Source organism: Elephas maximus, chromosome 7 (genome assembly GCF_024166365.1).
Source record: "Elephas maximus indicus isolate mEleMax1 chromosome 7, mEleMax1 primary haplotype, whole genome shotgun sequence".
Taxonomy (NCBI): domain Eukaryota; kingdom Metazoa; phylum Chordata; class Mammalia; order Proboscidea; family Elephantidae; genus Elephas; species Elephas maximus.
The window spans coordinates 6844587-6862318 of NC_064825.1; the positions used below are offsets into that span (position 1 = coordinate 6844587).

General features: G+C 39.8%; 1 protein-coding gene across 1 annotated transcript in view; it reads right to left on the bottom strand.

Moving 5' to 3' along the window:
* Window positions 1–17732, bottom strand: part of DLAT (dihydrolipoamide S-acetyltransferase) — a 42872-nt gene that overhangs the window by 23813 nt on the left and 1327 nt on the right. Inside the window, exons 4-8 of the mRNA XM_049889271.1 lie at window positions 17444–17597; window positions 15592–15718; window positions 13588–13775; window positions 11615–11768; window positions 5562–5629 (exon numbers count right to left, since the gene is read on the bottom strand). Coding sequence (XP_049745228.1) covers window positions 5562–5629; window positions 11615–11768; window positions 13588–13775; window positions 15592–15718; window positions 17444–17597 — 691 coding nt within the window. The remainder of the gene's footprint in view (window positions 1–5561; window positions 5630–11614; window positions 11769–13587; window positions 13776–15591; window positions 15719–17443; window positions 17598–17732) is intronic.

Below are 17732 nucleotides of genomic sequence, written 5' to 3' on the forward strand. Positions count from 1 at the left end.
AGTCGACCTTAATGACGTGGATGGAATAAAGCTTTTGGGACCTTCGTTTGCTTATGTGGCGTGACTCAAAATGAGAAGAAACAGCTGCAAACATCCATTAATAATCAGAACCTGGAATGTACGAAGTATGATTCTAGGAAAATTGGACATCGTCAAAAATAAAATGGAACGCATAAACATCGATCTCCTAGGTATTAGTGAGCTGAAATGGACTGGTATTGGCCATTTTGAATCGGATAATCATACAGGCTACTATGCTGGGAATGACACTTCGAAGAGGAATGGTGTTGCATTCATCGTCAAAAAGAACATTTCAAGATCTATTCTGAAGTACAACGCTGTCAGTGATAGGATAATATCCATAAGGCTACAAGGAAGACCAGTTAATACGACTATTATTCAAATTTACGCACCAACCACCAGGGCCAAAGATGAAGAAATAGAAGATTTTTATCAGCTGTTGCAGTCTGAAATTGATCGAACACGCAATCAAGATGCATTGATAATTACTGGCGACTGAATGCGAAAGTTGCAAACAAAGAAGAAGGATCCATAATTGGAAAATATGGCCTTGGTGATAGAAAAAATACCGGAGATCGAATGATAGAATTTTGCAAGACCAATGACTTCTTCATTGCAAGTACCTTCTTTCACCAACATAAACGGCGACTATACACATGGACCTCGCCAGAACGAACACACAGAAATCAAATTGACTACATCTGTGGAAAGAGACGATGGAAAAGCTCAATATCATCAGTCAGAACAAGGCCAGGGGCCGACTGTGGAACGGACCATCAATTGCTCACGTGCAAGTTCAAGCTGAAACTGAAGAAAATCAGAGCAAGTCCACGTGAGCTAAAATATGACCTTGAGTATATCCCACCTGAATTTAGAGACCATGTCAAAAATAGATTTGACACATTGAACACTAGTGACTGAAGACCAGACGAGTTGTGGAATGACATCAAGGACATCATCCATGAAGAAAGCAAGAGGTCACTGAAAAGACAGGAAAGAAAGAAAAGACCAAGGTGGATGTCAGAGAAGACTCTGAAACTTGCTCTTGAGCGTCGAGCAGCTAAAGCAAAAGGAAAAATTCATGAAGTTAAAGAACTGAGCAGAAGATTTCAAAGGGCCTCTCGAGAAGACAAAATAATTACAATGACATGTGCGAAGAGCTGGAGATGGAAAACCAAAAGGGAAGAACACACTCGGCGTTTCTCAAGCTGAAAGAACTGAAGAAAAATTCAAGTCTCGAGTTGCAATAGTGAAGGATTCCATGGGGAAAATATTAAACAATGCAGGAAGCATCAAAAGAAGATGGAAGGAATACACAGAGTCATTATACCAAAAAGAACTAGTCGATATTGAACCATCTCAAGAGGTGGCATATGATCAGGAACCGACGATACTGGAGGAAGAAGTCCAAACTGCTCTGACGGCATTGGCGAAAACCAAGGCTCCAGGAATTGGTGGAATATCAATTGAGATGTTTCAACAAACAGATGCAGCGCTGGAGGTGCTCACTCGTCTATGCCAAGAAATGTGGAAGAGTTTCCTGGCCAACTGATTGGAAGAGATCCATATTTATGCCTGTTCCCAAGAAGGGTGATCCAACCGAATGTGGAAATTATAGAACAATATCATTAATATCACACACAAGCAAAATTCTGCTAAAGATCATTCAAAAATGGCTGCCGCTGTATATCAACAGGGAACTGCCAGAAATTCAGGCTGGTTTCAGAAGAGGACGTGGAACCAGGGATATCATTGCTGATGTCAGATGGATCCTGGCTGAAAGCAGAGAATACCAGGAGGATGTTTACCTGTGTTTTATTGATTATGCAAAGGCATTTGACTGTGTGGATCATAACAAACTATGGATAACACTGCAAAGAATGGGAATTCCAGAACACTTAATTGTGCTCATGAGGAACCTTTACATAGATCAAGAGGCAGTTGTTAGGACAGAACAAGGGGATACTGATTGGCTTAAAGTCAGGAAAGGTATGCATCAGGGTTGTACTCTTTCACCATACCTATTTAATCTGTATGCTGAACAAATAATCCGAGAAGCTAGACTATATGAAGAAGAATGGGGCATCAGGATTGGTGGAAGACTCATTAACAACCTGTGTTACACAGATGACACAATCTTGCTTGCTGAAAGTGAAGTGGACTTGAAGCACTTACGAATGAAGATCAACTACGGCCTTCAGTATGGATTACACCTCAACATAAAGAAAACAAAAATCCTCACAACTGGTCCAATAAGCAACATCATGATAAACAGAGAAAAGACTGAAGTCGTCGAGGATTTCATTTTACTTGGATCCACAATCAACAGCCATGGAAGCAGCAGTCAAGAAATCAAAAGACGCACTGCATTGGGCAAATCTGCTGCAAAGGACCTCTTCAAAGTGTTGAAGAGCAAAGATATCACCCTGAAGACTAAGGTACGCCTGACCCAAGCCACGGTATTTTCAATCCCATCATATGCATGTGAAAGCTAGGCAATGAATAAGGAGGACCGAAGAAGAAGAGTTGACGCCTCTGAATTGTGGTTTTGGCAAAGAATATTGAATATACCATGGACTGCCAAAACAACGAACAAATCTGTCTTGGAAGATGTGCAGCCAGAATGCTCCTTAGAAGCAAGGATGGCGAGACTGCATCTTACATACTTTGGACATGTTGTCAGGAGGGATGAGTCCCTGGAGAAGGACATCATGTTTGGCAGAGTACAGGGTCAGTGGAAAAGAGGAAGACCCTCAATAAGGTGGACTGATACAGTGGCTGCAACAATGAGCTCCAGCATAACAACGATTGTAAGGATGGCACAGGACCAGGCAGTGTTTCGTTCTGTTGGGTATAGGGTCGCTATGAGTCGGAACTGATTCGACAGCACCTAACAACAACAACATCTAAACTGAATCATTTTCTTTACTTTTAGTTGATTATCACAGGACCTTAACCAATCAAACAGATGTTGGCTATACAGATTTAATTCCTGTGTGGACTAATTAACCACATAAACCTCAAACCCTAATCACTCGACTTGCAAATATGCTTTAAAAATTAAGGAATGAACAGTAGTCAAAACAGCCTGCTACTGGCACAACAACAGATACATAGACCAATGGAATAGAATTGAGAATCCAGACATAAATCCATCCACATATGAGCAGCTGATATTTGACAAAGGCCCCAAAACAGTTAAATGGGGAAAAGACAGTCTTTTTAACAAATGGTGCTGGCATAACTGGATATCCATCTGCAAAATAATGAAACAGACCCATACCTCACTCCAAAAATGAGCTCAAAATGGATCAAAGACCTAAATATCAAATTTCAAACGATAAAGATCATGGAAAAAAACATAGGGACAACGTTAGGAGCCCTAATGCATGGCACGAACAGTATAGAAAACATTATAAAGAACACAGAAGAAAAACTAGATAACTGAGAGCTCCTAAAAATCAAACACTTATGCTCATCCAAAGACCTCACCAAAAGAGTAAAAAGACTACCTACGTAGAGACTGGGAAAAAGTTTTTAGCTATGACATTTCTGATCAGTGCCTGATCTCTAAAATCTACATGTTACTGCAAACACTCAACTGCAAAAAGACAAATAACCCAATTAAAAAATGGGCAAAAGATATGAATAGACACTTCACTAAAGAAGACATTCAGGTAGCTAACAGATATATGCGGAAATGTTCACGATCATTAGCCATTAGAGAAATGCAGATCGAAACTACAATGAGATTTCATCTCACTCCAACAAGGCTGGCATTAATCCAAAAAAACACAAAATAATAAATGGTAGAGAGGCTGTGGAGAGACTGGAACACTTCTACACTGCTGGTGGGAATGTCAAATCGTACAACCACTTTGGAAATCGATTTGGCGCTTCCTTCAAAAGCTAGAGAAAAAAAAAACTTTTGGTTTTCAAAAGCTAGAAATAGAACTACCATATGACCCAGCAATCCTACTCCTTGGAATATATCCTAGAGAAATAAGAGCCTTTACACGAACAGATATATGCACATTCATGTTTATTGCAGCACTGTTTACAACAGCAAAAACATGGAAGCAACCAAGGTGCCCATCAACGGATGAATGGATAAATAAATTATGGTATATTCACACAATGCAATACTATCCATCGATAAAGAAGAGTGAGGAATTTGTGACACATTTCATAACACAGAGGAACGTGGAAGGCATTATGCTGAGTGCAATTAGTTGCAAAAGGACAAATATTGTGTAAGACCACTATTATAAGAACTTGAGAAATAGTTTAAACTGAGAAGAAAACATTCTTTTGTGGTTACGAGGCGGGGGGAGGGAGGGTAGGAGAGGGGGTATTCACTAATTAGATAGTAGATAAGCACTACTTTAGGTGAAGGGAAAGACAGCACACAATACAGGGTAGGTCAGCACAACTGGACTAAACCAAAAGCAAAGAAGTTTCCCGAATAAACTGAATGCTTCGAAGGCTAGCCTAGCAGGGGCAGGGGTCTGGGGACCATGGCTTCAGGGGAATTGGCATCATAAAGTCTATTAACAAAACATTCTGCATCCCACTTTGAAGAGTGGCGTCTGGGGTATTAAACGCTAGCAAGCAGCCATCTAAGATGCATCAATTGGTCTCAACCTACCTGGATCAAAGGAGGATGGAGAACACCAAGGACACAAGGCGATTACGAGCCCAAGAGACAGACAGAGCCACGTGAATCAGTGACTGCATCATCCTGAGACCAGAAGAACTAGATGGTACCCAGCTACTACTGATGACTGCCCTGACAGGGAACACAACAGAGAACCCCTGAGGGAGCAGGAGAGCAGTGGGATGCAGACCCCAAATTCTCATAAGACCAGACTTAATGGTCTGACTGAGACTGGAAGGACCCCGGTGGTCATGGCCCCCAGACCTTCTGTTGGCCCAGGATAGGGGCCATTCCCGAAGCCAACTCTTCAGACATGGATTGGACTGAACAATGGGTTGGAGAGGAATGCTGGTGAGGAGTGAGCTTCTCGGATCAGGTGGACACTTGAGACTGTGTTGGCGTCTCCTGCCTGGAGGGGAGACGGGAGGGTGGAGGGGCTTAGAAGCTGCCGAAATGGAAATGAAAAGAGAGAGTGGAGGGACAGTGCGTCCTGTCTCACTGGGGGGAGAGTAATTGGGAGTGTGTAGCAAGGTGTATATGGGTTTTTGTGTGGGAGACTGACTTGATTTGTAAACTTTCACTTAAAGCAGAATTAAAAAAAAAAAAAATAGGGGCTGAATCAGGAGAGTATATTTTAGTAAATACCCAATACTATTACTAAAAAAAATTTTTGAACTTACGTCAATGTAGTACCAAGTATATTAACGTTAATTTTGTATAAAAATGACAGCACATTCATACCTAAATACTCCTAAGCCACTGAAATCAGACATAGGAAAGCATTCTCTGGTTAAGCATAAATAATATGAAACAATCTAATCAGCTAGACAAAGCACTTCGTAATGAACAAACTACGAAGAAAAAAGAGTCAAATGTAACTCACAGGAGCAGCTTTGGTAGGCACAAAAGAGTCAATGTCTTTCTTGATGATTCTGCCATCTGGTCCTGTCCCTGGAAGAGATAAAGATATACCATATAAAATATGAAGGCATATAGTTGGTTCCCCAAAAACATGAACAGTATGCCCTCATTTGTGTGTAATCCTAAGGGATTTCTATCAGACACACTCTGAAGGGATCACAGCCTTCACTTCTGCCCTGAAAAAAACACTAGCTTTTGTCAAGTATTAATTTTAATGCATATAGAGTACCTTGCTTGATCTGTTGTAGTTCTTTTTAACTATAGCAAATATTATCTATTTCTCCTTTGAAATTTCATCTAATTATACTTGATTTTTATCATTTTGTTTACTTTCAAACTGAGAAATACCAACATAAGGATAATGTTGAATACAGTTTATACCCCAAAAGGATGATTTGCTATCTCTTCCTGGTTAGCTCCAAAAGACCCTTTTGGAACTGATAGATCACATTTGGGTCCTAGATTCACTTGGCCATAAAGAATTCTCTACAGAATTGACAGATATGATAACAACTGTTTTGGGCAAGTCAGTTTTTTGGATTTTGGTTCCAAGACGGACTTAAGTTGCATATATAAGTTAGTTGCAATTATCTCCTCTTTAGCGCCACTCAATCTTTATGTAGTCTCCATCACGCTCAGCTTTGTGAGAGTAGCCCAGCCTCTAAACTGGCCTGTGTTAGAGACAAGGAAATAGGTGCAATGTCATACATTGGGAAGGAAATCTTCGAAGTTCTCTTAATACGCTTAATTTTTTCAATTTTAGCCCCTCCTCCCATCCCAACCTCTTAGAATTAATTTTAGATCTAAGTAGATGATCCTGAGCCTTAATTCTAAGAAGATCCAGAATTAAGTTATTAGAATACCTTTTACATTGGCCCACTTCTTGAATAAATTTGGTCAAATTGATTCATCTTCCCCTAAGGCAGAATTTTAAAAGGACTCTTGTTGTGTGTAGTCCTTCCCAACTCCTTTCCTTTATTATGAAAAGTGAGGAGTTGGCTAGAATTGTGTTTATCCTCACCAGGAGCTCTAGAACAGAGGTGGCAGTGTTCCCGTTAGATTCCCCTCTTTCATAAAAGACAGAAACCATAACCTCCCCTTACAACCAACGCTTGCCTGGCTACTGCAGCCCTTCAAGAGGAGGAAACCTGTAGTACAACAAGCCTCAGGTACCCACAAGAATTTCCTCAGTATTAGGAGTTATTTGAGACTAGTAGTAGGAGTTAACTGAAGTCCTTTTGTCTATTTCCCCAAAGAGATACAAGAGGAATGTGGTTTAAAGAAAACACTGGACTAGGGGTCAAAAATGTAGGATCCTTGTCAAACAAACTAGACAGATGACCACTGTCACTTAATCTCATCTGGGTTTTAGTCTCCTCTTTTGCAGGATAGGGATTATAATATCAGCCCCTGCTCACAGGACTGTTGCAAGGATAAGATGGGATAGTGATGTGGAAAGTGCTTTGCACTACGGAAATATAAAATATCACATTGGTGGCTTTGAGACAAACGCAAACTCTGAACATCAGGGTTTAGGCCTTAACACAATTTCTCCCCAGATGATAACATTTTGGTCAAATTTGCAAAATAATCTAACCCCTTATCCAACTTTCCCCTTAGTACTTCCCTAATGTTTTTTTTTTTTATCTCACACCTCAGGGTCAGGCCATGGGGGAGGTGTCCTCTTTGCTCCCTATAACCACTTTCAAATCATTTCTCCCTTTCTCCTTTCAAAAACCTCAACTCCTTTTGAAGTTCATGCTATCTGGCTATGTCACCTACTTCCCTCTTTGCTAGCTCTCATCTACTAATTCATAATTACTACTCTTCATTCAGATTCACTTGGATCCTGGCCCACTGTCGTTGGGACCAAAACCCATCCAACACCTAGGCTTCTAGGTTCTTTCACCTACTCATCTTCAACTTTTTCCTCCCACCTCACAAGAGCCCCCTCAGCTTCTAAGGTTAAATTCTAGGCCTTGTTATCTCCAGTAAACACACATTTCTGAAATCTGAATTTCAAGCAACCCTCTCTCTTGCTGCCTTCACTGATCCTTTCAGCTCATTATTCCAGACTGTCCCCTCTCCCCACTGCAAAAAACTCTCCAACCTGATCAAGACCTAAACTCCACTGACCCCTGTGCTCTTATTATCCATTCTCTCCTTCTTGTCTTCACTTCCCTCCTTACCCAGCTTAGATTCCATAGATCACCATTATAATCACTCCCTTGTAAAACTTTAAAACAACTTTTGTCTTTTCCAAGCCAAAACCAGAGTAGTTTAATGTTGCTGGAGCAAAAAATTACACACCTGGACTGGCTGACTGTATTATAAATTCATAGTAATTAACCTAAAATGGACACACAAAACTGCCCAGAAATTCAATTATGTTTCACTTGAGTTAAGTTTTCACTCTCTAAGATGACTACTTCATAATCTCTCTGACCTCAAACCTCCCCACACTCACTCTCCAGCTCAAACTCTCATTTCATGCTTTACTGATCAAACAGAAGCAAAAAGTAACTCTCAGCTTCCACTGCCAAACCTATAAACTCATCCCATATTCTTCTCCCTCCTGTTAAAATAGACAAATGTTCCTATTTCCTATGAAAGGCCAATCCCACCCCTCTTACATTCTCAAGAACTTTGTTCCTTGCCAATTATTCTGTCCACTTAGCCCTTTCTATTAGACCAGTGGTTCGCAACTGGGGCAATCCCCCCACTCTCCACAGTACATATGGCAATGTCTGAAGACGTTTTGATTGTCACAACTGGGGCAGGGGGGAGGGCCAGAGATGTTGCTAAATATCCGACAAGGCATAGGACACTCCCCTCTCCCCGCCTCATACAAAGAATTATCTAGCCCAAAATGTCAACAGTGCCATGGTTGAGAAACTCTGTACTAGGCTCATTCTACTACCACTCATCTTAAAAGTCCCCTCTTGAACCCACATTCTCCAAAAGCTATGCCCCTGTTTCTGTGCCTCCCATCACAGTATAGCTTCTTCAATGAATTGTCCATAATGCTATCTCTACCTCTTCATCCACTTTTCACTTTTCAACCTATCCAGACTGACTTCCACCCCACCTTTCTTCTGAAATTACTGTTGTAATGTACCCATATCCAATACTTGGCTAAGTTCTATTCTATCTTGCATCTGTCCATTTCTTTCCATTTCCACTTTCACCACCCTAGTCTAAGCTACCATCATCAGCTCCAGCAACAGCATCTTGATTCGTTTAATCTATTTCCACACAGCAGCCAAATTATCTTTAAAAACTATAAATCATTTTATGTCACTTCTTGCTTAAATCCCTGAACGGCTTCCTAAACCAAAACCCACTGCCATCAAGTTGATTCCAACTCATAGCAATCCTAAAGGACAGAGCAGAACTGCCCTATAGCGTTTCCAAGGAATGGCTGATGGACTCGAATTACCTACCTTTTGGTTAGCAGCCAAGTTCTTAACCACTGTGCCACCAGGACTCCAAACGGCTTCCTACTACATGTTAAATAAAATTAAAACTATTTTATCATGACCTGTAAGTTCCTTAAGGAGCCCTAGTGGCACAGTAGTGCTCCGCTAACAAAAAGGTCAGCGGTTCAAACCCACCAGCTGCTCCATAGGAGAAAGATGTGGCAGTCTGCTTCCGTAAAGATTACAGCCTTGGAAACCCTCTGGGGCATTTCTACTCTGTCCTATAGGGTTGCTATGAGTTAGAATTGACTCAATGGCAGTGGGTTTGGTGTAAAGTCCTTCATGGTTTCACCCTTGTTTCTCTCCAACCTCATCTCCCACCACTAGATCCACTTTGTTCACCAGCCTCCTTCATGCTGCTTAAACATGCCAAGCTCCTCCCTACTTCAGACTGCGTACTACTGGTCTCTGCCCAAAATACTCTCTTCCTAGTTCTTCACGTGGCTCTCAGCTCACCCCTCAGCTTTCAGGTCAAGTCAAATGTTATCTCAGCAGAAAGATCTTCTCCACCACCCTGTCTAAAAGCAACCACGTCTGCATATTTACCCACCCCATTACTCACTGGTGTATCACTCAGTTGCTTTCTCGCTTAACACTTAAAATTATCTTTTTAATAATAATAAATTATTATCATTATAGCTAGTACCTATATATGCTTTTTCCAGGTACTGTTTACATATAAGCACATTTAATCCTCACAGTGCTTTGAGGTATTATTTTTACATACAAATGAATAAACTGAGACACAAAAAAGCTAAGATGACTGGCCCAAGGTCATATAGCTAATATATGGCAGAGCCGGTATTCAAATTCAAGCATCGCAGCTCCAAAGCCCGAACTCTTAACTACTATCCTATACTCCCTTTCTGTTCACTGGTAATGTAAGCAACTGAAATCTTGTCTGTCTTATTCTTCTTATGAACAGGTATCTGATGCATAAACAGTACTCAATGAATATTTGTTGAAATAATAAATAAATCTCCTAATAAATAAAAAATAAATGCCTATGTAATAAAAACATTCGGATTTTTCCACTTGTATCTTTAGCAAAGTAGTCAGTGTTGCTAAACATCTAATAAATGGTCCTTCTTTGTCTAAATTCTTGACCAAATTGTTGTCTAAATTGTTAACCAAGTGCCTCTTTCCCTTAAAATATATCAACATATTTAACCCTCACATTGCTGTCCCTAATTCTAATCACACACACATAAAGCACGGCAACATTACCAACGTAATGTTAAGATAGAAGAACAGGTTTTCCAATATTACCAGTAATCCTCTGAGGTAAAAAAAAATCCAGAACATTCTCTAGCTGTGTCTTGGGATTGGCTTGCCTTCTAACCAGAAAACGCAGATTGCAAAAGATGATAACCAGCACTGAGCGCCCATAACTGGACAATTAAGGAAATAACCGTATTTCCATTTAGTAATTAAGGATGGTGCAACATCAAAACAGAAGCAGACTAGGGTACTGAGTAGAACACAGGCTTTTGAGTTAAACTAACCTAGATTCAAATCTCAACTTTATTACTTAATAGGAGGGGAAACCTCTTAAAAGTCTCAAGTTTTATTATCCAAAAATTGTGAATGTACCTCAAAGACAAAAAACCCAAAACCAAACCCTTGGTGTACAATTAAATGTATGTGGTAAAGGGGGCAATTACTCTTTCTGATAATAATTAGCACATAGACCAGCCATCAAATCAGGTCCCAGGAATAATAACTTCCCTCCTTTCAAAGTAAGTATCTTGATTACCTTAAATTTTAGCTTAAATTCAGTCCAAAAATATTTAAGTGTAATACTATGAACCACTAACATGTATTGAGTAATTATTATATGCTAGATACTTTTCTAAGTATTTTGTTTGTTTTAGCTCATTTAATTCTCACAATTCTATGTAATGCACACTAATCATCATCCCCATTTTAGACAGGTTAAGTAATTCACCTAAACACATATATAGAAAAAATGATAAAGTCAGGATTTAACCTCAAACGGTCTCATTCCAAATCCTATGCTCTTATCACTAAGCTACACTTTCTCTTTGGAGAGGAAAGATGAGTAAAACACCTTCCCTGTCCTCAAGGAGCATTAGTTCAGTTTTACATGAATTTTATTCTTCTAAATTACTTGAAATCAACCCAACTTTATGTTTTATTTTGTTTTGTTTCTTGCTTATTGCTAGTCAGTCAACCTAGCACTAACAGAGATTTCTTATTACACAATCAAATCCTATAAGCTTCCCTTCCTGAACAAGCACCTTACATTTTCAGCCATCAGCAACAATTAAGCATGGTTCACATGAATAGAATAGAATGAAAAAAGGTATCAAAATTGGACAGTTAACCCTAGGCAGACTAAATAAAGCAGGATAATAGTCACTGCACCCTGTAGTGGCAGTACTAGACATTTTCCTCCCTCATTCACCTCCCCCTTATGCCAGTTAAGAAGACTATAGCTGTACTTGCTGGCCATCAGGAGGAAAATTCAACTCAATTTTAACTTTACAACCCCATTCTGCAGAAAGAGACTTACCTTTTACTTGTGTGAGGTCAATCCCCTTTTCTGCTGCTAATTTCTTTGCAAGTGGGCTAACAAATACCCTTCCCTTTGGTCCAGCAGGAGTAGCTGGGCGGGCAGCTGAAGGAGTAGGGGCTACAGGTTGGGGAGCTGGAGGAACACTGGCCACCTTTTGGAAAAGTTACAAATTGTTAATTCACCATTGCAAAGATTGGTCTGAACGACAGAGAGTTTACATTTAATAAGAAGTCAAAAGCTGTTTTAAATAAATAGTTTGCATCTTTTATCCAAAGCTCATAATGTAGTTTTGTCTTCTGCTTAACCAATGTAATACAGCAATATGAATAGCAAAAACAATACTTTGTCAAAGACAGAAAAAAGTCAAGTTATCTTATTCTCTGATAACATAAAGAGGCGTGGATTTAATACTGCTGACCAGTGTTTAGTCTTTCTTTACTTGCTGCTTCTTTACTCATTCTCTTACATCTCCAACATTTTTTTAAACTTAATCTAACTTCACAACCCAAAATTATGCTGGAATGTTCCATGCTGAAAAGAATCTGAAGAAATAAATACTGCTACTTGCTAGCTACCTACGAATGCAGAGCAGTCAGAAATCAAGTTTTCTCTGAAATGAGTACCTAAACTCACATGATTCTAGCATCTGCAGAAGCTGTACTTTAATGTTAATCTATGCTGGGGTTCATACGAATTCATGTGAAATAGGTGAAACCATTCATAATGATATACTTAATTTAACATCAAAACAACTCATGTCAAAGTTCCAATGAATTACAAATACATGCTTGGCCTAGCATAGTATGTAAACACCAAGAGGACTGACAGTAGCAGAGATTATAAAGTTTATAGAAAATGGGGAATGAATCATGGATAACCATGAGATCTGCATCTAAAGCAGAAACCCAAAAGCCAAACCCGTTGTTGAGTTGATTCCGACTCATAGCAACCCTACAGGACAAGGTAGAACTACCTCATATGGTTTCCAAGGAGCGCCTGATGGATTCGAATTGCTGACCTTTTGTTTTAGCAGCCATAGCTCTTAACCACCATGCCACCAGGGTTTCCGAGAAAAGAGAACCAAAAAAAAAAAAAACCCAAAAGTCAAACCCGTTACTGTTGAGTCGATTCCGACTCATGGCAACCCTACAGGACAGAGAACTGCCTCACAGGGTATTCAAAGAGTGGTTGGTGGATTCGAACTGCCGACCTTTTGGTTAGCAAAGGAGCTCTTAATTACTATGCCACCAGGGCTCCACATAAAGAGAATATGTCACGTCAACACCTGGAACTTCACTGCGCTGTGATCTCAGCAGGACTCGTTACAGCAGGGGGAGAAAAAAGCTATAAGGATGAAACTATTGACCATTAGGCAAACAGTACAGTGCCATATATCCTATAACCAAACCCAAACCCAACCCACTGCCACTGAGTCAATTCCAACTCACAGGGACCCTACACAACAGAACAGAATCGCCCCATAGGGTTTCCAAGGCTGTAATTGGCACTGGGTTTTTTTTTAATCTTTACAGAAGCAGACTGCCACATCTTTCTCTCTTGGAGCGGCTGGTGGGTTTGAACCACCAACCTTTTGGTTACCAGCTGAGTGCTTAACCACTGTGTCACCAGGGTTCCTTATATACTCTGTAAAGCCAAAACCCGTTGCTGTCGAGTCAATTCCGACTCATAGTGACCCTACAGGACAAAGAAAAAACTGCCCAAGGAGCGGCTGGTGGATTTGGACTGCCGACCTTTTGCTTAGCAGCCAAACACTTAACTACTGCACCACCAGGGCCCCGTATACACTATAAAACAAACAAACAAAAAACCAAACACGTTGCCATCAATCTCCATAAATGTTAGTTATCTCCATCCTTTTTCATACACTCTTAGTGCCTAAAGTAACCTGGGATATCATCTTTTCACCTCTTCCACTTAGGGACAAACTTCAATTTCAGAAGCATACCTACCGAGGGTACGGTAGGTGGTGGTGCTTGGGGTTTTAAATCAGTTACTTCAGTCGGCTTGTAATCAGCAAATGCCGCTATATCTGCCTCTTTTTCTACAATGATACAGAGTGGGGTTCCTAGAGGGACATCTCTTGTGCCTTCAGGAACCAGGATTTTTGCCAGGTAACCTTCTTCCTGTACTTCAAAACCTTTGAGAGAAAAATCATTATGATACTTAAAATTAGGACTCCACAATCCCTCCAAACTCAAAAGTTTTAAACAATCGGCAGCTCTCCTCCTTCGAATGAGTTATATGACCCTTTTGCAAGTTACTTAACCTCTGTGTCTCAAGTTTCTTTATCTGTAAAAATGGGGATAATAATAATACCCACCTCACAGAGATGTTATGAAGATTAAATGAATTAGTATTTTTTGAGTTCTTAGAACAGTGTCTGGTACAAATAAATACTAAGTATTTGTTATTTAGCATTTACTTTGTACCAAATAAAACTATGAGAGATTACAGATAAGGATTAGTTCTGAAAGTTGTTCTTAAAAACCCTCCCATGGGCAGCTCCCCTACAGACTAACAGGACTAAGACGACATCAGTTATAAATGCTAAAATCAAAGCCTCATGGATATGAAACTAAAGATGCTACCAAGGTGGATAGTGATGTGGGCTTTACTCCTAAAAGCATTTTCTGGAGCTTTTCAAAGAGGTTATACTTGGTATTGGCACAGTGGCACAGTGGTTAAGAGCTTATCTGCTAACCAAAAGGTCAGCAGTTCTGCTTGACGGCAACGGGTTTGGTTTTGGGTTTTTTATACCTGGTATGACACCAAAAATTTCAATGTGAAGAAATACAGCATTACTGGGGTTTCCATGGCACTGACAACTTATGTTTTATTCAGCTGTTTTTCTTACTATGAGCTAAACATGAAGGGTTGAAACAGTACACCTAAAAGAAGCAAGCCATCAGAGGACAAGCTTTGCCTTCCTGATCTTGGTTTTCTATGCCCCTGTACTTCTCCTTGCTGAACATAATTCTCAATGAACCCTTCCATTTCCCAGCTGAGAATTAAAATACAATAAAAGACATGTTTAAAAAGGAAAAAAAAAAAAAAAAGGCCCCAGGGCCACAAAAGAGTTCAAACGCAGTTCAGAGACACTGGTATTCAAGTTAAACTGCAAAAATAAATCTACCATTCCCTTTTTTTTTTTTAAGGAACAGAATCCTTTCTTCTAAGAAAATCTTATGGGGAAGCACAATATGCAAAAAGATAAAAAGGACTTGCTCTGGTGAAAGTGAGGATGTGGGGAGGGACATAGAATAGAGTCCTGCTCTTTAGGCCTTCCTCACCCCAAGGCACCATCAATGAATCGTGGGATGTAAAGAGCACAATCTGAAAACAGCCATCATGGAGAATGCCCAGCAATCTCCCACCCTAACTCCGGGGAATGGACAGACCTCCCTTTAGCAGTGATTATGGGGCAGAGAAAAGAAATATAGACTATTTATGTATATCTAGAAATATTATAATATACAATTATGTGAATTTTGTTAGCAGCCGAGCTCTTAACCACTGCACCACCAGGGCTCCATATATATATATGAAAACAGGCTAAACCCTGGTTTCAGTTTTCCCTCAAAGTCATCTTAGATTCTTTGGTATTATCCTGCCTTTGAGGTTACCTTCTTCTGTTTCCTCTTTACTTTCCTCTCCCAGTTTAGAGAATGGCAGTCCTGATACAGATTCTCAATAATAATCGGTCTAAGAAGCAAACTCTGGCCTAAGAATAATCTCTGATTTGACATATTCTTGATTCATTGAGTATGGTATGGAAATGACAAATCCGACCACGAATTTTTTTGCTATAAAATATCCTGCCCCAGAAAATGAATCCCAAGAATTACAAAGTTTTCACGTTATCACTCACTCATTTGAGGTTAGGGTGGCAATCCTCTTCCCTCATTGGAAAACTCAGTGCCTCAAACATTCAGTAACAGCTGAAGAAATCTCACCTATAGTGGCCTTGTCAGTCTCTATCTCTGCCAGTAAGTCTCCTTCGCTTAGCTTCTCACCCACTTTTTTTTCCCATCTCTGAACTGTGCCCATGGTCATGGTGGGAGAGAGGGCAGGAAGAACCACCTATAGAAACAAATACGTATTACTGCTTCAGTCTAAAAAACCTTAGACACAGTGGCACTCAGGCAAGCTTGTATCATTTTATGGAATGACAGTATCCGTGACAATCCAAATTCCTGTCTGCACCCTGCCCCCATAATGGCACGAGCTCAGTGCCTCAACAGCTTTCCAACAGTTAAATTAGCTTTCAAATCACAAGCTTTACAGTAGCAGCAATACTCCAACCCACCCTTCAAAGTGGAAAGCAATGGGGAGACGGGAAAGATTTCTTTCCAGACAGTCAATATTAATTCCTCAAAAAATAAGAATAGAGCTTCCTTTTCACCTTTTGTCACACTTAAGTTGAAATTTTTCAGTTTCACACAATGATCTTAGCACAGACCATGCTGTTAAAATTTTACTGTGCTCTGTACCTAGCATCTGTCTTTTCACTCACAGGAAATTCTCAACTTCCCAGATATCTTTCCAAGATAAAAAAACTAACATTCAGAACTATTATCACAATAGTCACTTCCACCCCAACAAAATCCAAACATCAGATGGGCTGATCTAAATAAAAAATTGCTTTGCTATTTATATGGTTTGTGTGTCCACTAAATTTGGATGCTTTTTCAGTTTCTGTGGGTTCACTTGCTGTCTTCTTAGTCTTTCGTATCTAATTAGCAACAGGACTATGCTGAGTGAAAAATCATTTCAATCGATGATGCCTCAGATAAGGAAAAAAGTAAAGCCTTTTAATGCTAATTAAAAAAAAATTTTTTTAAGTGCTTTTCTTGTTCTTTATCTGCTTCTTAAAATTAGTTAACCCAAAAATCTCTATTGAGAACCTGAAAGGGTAATTAAGGCACAATTCTAGCACTTTCATACAAAGCCATAGACACATAATGGTGAGGACTGAACGAGATCTTACGTTGTGAGACAGAATCCGCTGAACAGGATGAAGTAAGCATGTGGACTAAACACCACGCAAAACTTCATCAAAAATGATTGTTATCAACAGGCCAGGGAGTAGACCATTATGTGCAAAGGGAAAAATAGTTCTTACACAGAAATTCCTATAAATAAACTAAGCAAAGGTAAAGTTCTTTACCTTTAGCCTTAATCCTTTAAAAAAAAAAAGTGGCTTTTTTTTTTTTCCATTTCCAATCTCTAAAACACACAAATACACAAGGAATAACTCTAATATCTAAGAAACTGATTTAGTTAATAGATGCAACAGTGATTCCACTTATTGTCTTCAGCTTTATTGCAATGCTATTATATATTTATTCTAACATTTCTTTATTGTCAGGTTTCTGGTTTATTAACACTACAAGATTACTTCATCCGCTCTTAGAAAACAGATCACCACATGCCAAAGGAAAACACCAACTGGGGACTTTCAACGGACAGCACTGGAGACCCACTATAAAACTATTTATACAGGAAATAGAGACAAGTACAAATCATCCTCAAGATCTGTAACTTAATGCTCTTGAATAAGAAGTTCAAACATTATTCTCTACACTACAGAGAGGCTCAGAAGGGTTAAAGGAGCTGTCCAAGTTCACACACCTGGACATAACAACGATCAATACAAGTTGTTTGCATGCTTAAATCTCTATTTATTCCCAAATGACAAGAGTCAGCCACGTTTAATACCACTTTCCAGCATGTGGCAGCAATCTACGAAAAACGATGAATAAGTACTAAATTCTCTAGAGCAAACACTCAGAGGCTGAGCCTCACCTGCATGTGAGTGGGATATGAGCTACCAGGAGGCTGAGCAGAAGATGCAGGTGGTGAAGCAGCAGCAGCAGGGCTTGGTGCTGGGGCTGCTTGTGGGGTAGGTGCTGCCGAGGAATCCAAAGTATAATTTGTAAAGGCCTCAATATCCTCAGGTCTAAGGAAGAGAAAGAAGGCATAAATATAAGGGGGTTATAAAGCAGATTCAGCTCCCAGAGAAGTGGTCTTGAGAAGCTTTTTAACTCCTAATTTCTCGATTCTGGGTTAAAATGCTCCACTCTGCACTAAAGTT